Source organism: Acyrthosiphon pisum, chromosome A1, assembly GCF_005508785.2.
Source record: "Acyrthosiphon pisum isolate AL4f chromosome A1, pea_aphid_22Mar2018_4r6ur, whole genome shotgun sequence".
NCBI classification, from domain to species: domain Eukaryota; kingdom Metazoa; phylum Arthropoda; class Insecta; order Hemiptera; family Aphididae; genus Acyrthosiphon; species Acyrthosiphon pisum.
Window position 1 is genome coordinate 106,805,919 of NC_042494.1, and position 3,117 is coordinate 106,809,035.

The 3,117-nt window shown below is 33.0% G+C and overlaps 1 protein-coding gene across 1 annotated transcript; it reads left to right on the forward strand.

Moving 5' to 3' along the window:
- Nucleotides 1-868: 868 nt before the first annotated feature.
- Nucleotides 869-2,317, forward strand: LOC103308556 (tigger transposable element-derived protein 6-like). Its single transcript, XM_008182132.1, has one exon. The coding sequence runs from the start codon at nt 869-871 to the stop codon at nt 2,315-2,317; it is 1,449 nt and encodes a 482-aa protein (XP_008180354.1).
- The last annotated feature ends 800 nt before the right edge of the window (nt 2,318-3,117 follow it).

Genomic DNA, 3,117 nt, shown 5'->3' on the forward strand with positions numbered 1-3,117 from the left:
GATACTTTTAGGAGGTCGAAATTGAAAATGCTCATTGCTTTCTAAAATAATTGGAGAAAAAAAATGAAAATTTATTAAAATTGTTTGGTAACCAGCTTGGTTATACCGTCCTCATTTGGATTGTATTTGATTAATTTAAATTTGTTTTTCTATAAATGTCAATAAAAAATTATTCATTCTGTCAAAAATCTTAAAAATGTAATGCGTAAGTTTTTATTATAGCTAAAATATTAACGATACTTAGGCATCATGGTTATGTTTTATAAGCATTCAAAGTTCAAATTTCGTCAAAACCACGCAGTTGATTTGTAGTTCAAATCTTATAAAATATTAAATGCATATAGCTAAGACTAAACAATTTAATACAAGGTCTTTCATACAAGTATGAAGTAATTCATACTTTTACCTAAAAATTACAGATGATTTATGAAAATTGGTATGCAAATACAGTAAAACTCGCTTAAGACGCTCTCGCTTAAGACGCTTTCCCGCATAAGACGCTGTTTTTAGTCGGTCCCTAGACATTTCCTATACTAGTCAATGTAAAAATCACCTGTTAAGACGCTCAGTTTTTCTCTGTCTAATCGGGTAAAACGCTCTTTTTTTCAGCAGATTACGATAAATTTTAGTAGTTTTGTGAAAATAAAAATAGAATTTTTAGTATTATACGTGTTCTTATCGTTTTATTTTATCGCTATACCTATTTTATCATTACTTATTATAACAGTTTTACTGTATTTCATCGTCTTATGAGATTTAGTAAGTGCTGTTCGTTCGCATGTGTATAACCGTAATTTCGTTATGGCTAGTGGTATAAAACGTAAAGCGCTAACGATTTCGGACAAACTCAACATTTTGAAAAAGTACGATGAAGGATTGGCTGAGAAAAAAAAACAAAAAGATATTGCTAATGAACTGGGGGATACCTCCTTCCACTTTAAGAACTTTATTGAAAAACAGACATGAAATAGAACAAAGCAGCTTGTTAGGTGGCAGCAAACGACAAAAATTAAAACACGGGAAGTATGAAGAGTTGGAAAATATTTTATTGGAGTGGTTTCAACAAGCTCGTAGTTTAAATTATCCAATAAATGGAGGTATAATCACGGAAAAGGCGATGGAGATTGCCGCACGTCTCAACTTAACCGAATTTAGTGGATCGACTGGTTGGCTGGATAGATTTCGGAGTAGGCATAGCATTGTGTACCGGCAAATATCAGGTGAGGCTGAATCTGTTAATAATGATGATATAGCTTCATGGAAAAATAACGTGTTGCCTTCATTACTGCGTGACTATGCTCCTGACGATGTATACAACGCTGATGAATTCGGATTGTTTTTTAAGCTTATGCCAGATAAGTCTTTTGTTTTTAAAAATGAGACATGCCATGGTGGAAAGTTGAGCAAGGAACGTCTCACGGTTTTAGTATGTACAAATTCTACCGGAACCCATAAATTGAAGTTGGTCGTCATTGGAAAAAGTAGGTCTCCTCGCTGTTTCAAAAATGTTCGTACGTTTCCATGTGAATACCTTGCTCAAAGTCGTGCTTGGATGACAGGAATACTATTCATAAACTGGATTCAACAGCTAGATGCATTTTTCGGTAAACAAAAGAGAAAAATTATTCTATTCGTCGACAATTGTCCGGCTCACCCTAAAGATATCCCTACTACCAATATAAAACTTGTTTTCTTTCCACCAAATACTACATCTAAGTTACAACCCCTAGATCAGGGTATCATTAAAGTGATAAAACAAAAGTACCGAAAAAAGTTAGTTCAGCGGTACTTGAGAGACATGGAGAGTACCAACCAAATTTCAACTAAAGTTAACGTTTTGGACTCCATACATTACGTTAGTGCCGCTTGGGATGAAATTAAACCAGATGTAATAATAAACTGTTTTCGGAAAGCTGCATTTGGTATGTTGAACAACTCTGAACAGGCTGATAGCTCACCTTTAAAAGAAGAGGACTTTCAGCTTCTGCAAAATTTTGCTGATTATGCAACAGTAGATGATGAACTCGTAACCAGTAGCACTCGGACTTTAGATGAAATAATCGCTGATACGAACTTAGTGGACAATGAGAAAGAAGACGACGACGATCAAGAAGAAGAAGATCAAGACTTTCCAGTATCTACTCCTACAATAACTACTGGTTTGCAACATTTATCGGAAATTCGGAAAGTATTATTCTGTGTTGAAAATTCCGAAGAAATGTTAGGTTGTCTTAATAAAATTGAAAACTTTCTTGCTGAAACACATTGTCAGAACCTTAAACAATCAAAAATAGATCATTTTTTTAATAAACAATAATAAAATATGTATGTAATAATAATATTTTTTTAAATTAAATTCAGTAGCACAAAAATATAAGTATGTATGTATATTGTAATTATAATTAATTTTTAAGTGTATTTCTCATTAAATTATGTTTAATAATAAAAAAATAAACTCGATATTTCAACCACATCATTTTGTTTCATTCCCGCATAAGACGCTTTCCCGCATAAGACGTTTTAGAGAGCTGGTCCCTTAAAGAGCGTCTTAAGCGAGTTTTACTGTACATTGTTTTTTTCAAAAATGAATTCATTCTGGTAAGACATATATGAAATTTATGTCTTGCTTACTATAGTTGACAGTTGAAACTTGATAAATATTTTTGAAAAAGTAATAATAATATTGTCAATTGAGAGGGGGGCTTCAGCCCGTAAGCCCCCCCCCCCCGTGGATGCCACTGCAATACAATTTCTGGTCTCGTGAAATTTAAAAACTGTTGTACAAACTATATAAAAAAAACAAAAAAAAAGTAATTCCTGAAATAGACTAAATCGGATAACTGTCGAAATTTTGTTTACTCGATTTGAGTGACTCATCTGATCCTGCAGTGATGTTGCAGCGGTAATTGATCTATCAAATATATAGTCTAAACGTCGTCCATCCATTGTTTGTGTTTAGATTTTTTTTTCGCAGAAACTGATTGAAAAACTTTTCGGTGTCGTCGGATTGACAGTTTTACCGATTATCACATTTTATAGGTACCCGCCGACAATTGAGTTCAAAAACGCATTGTCTTATACAAACATCGTTATTCTATATTATTATTCATCAAAGTT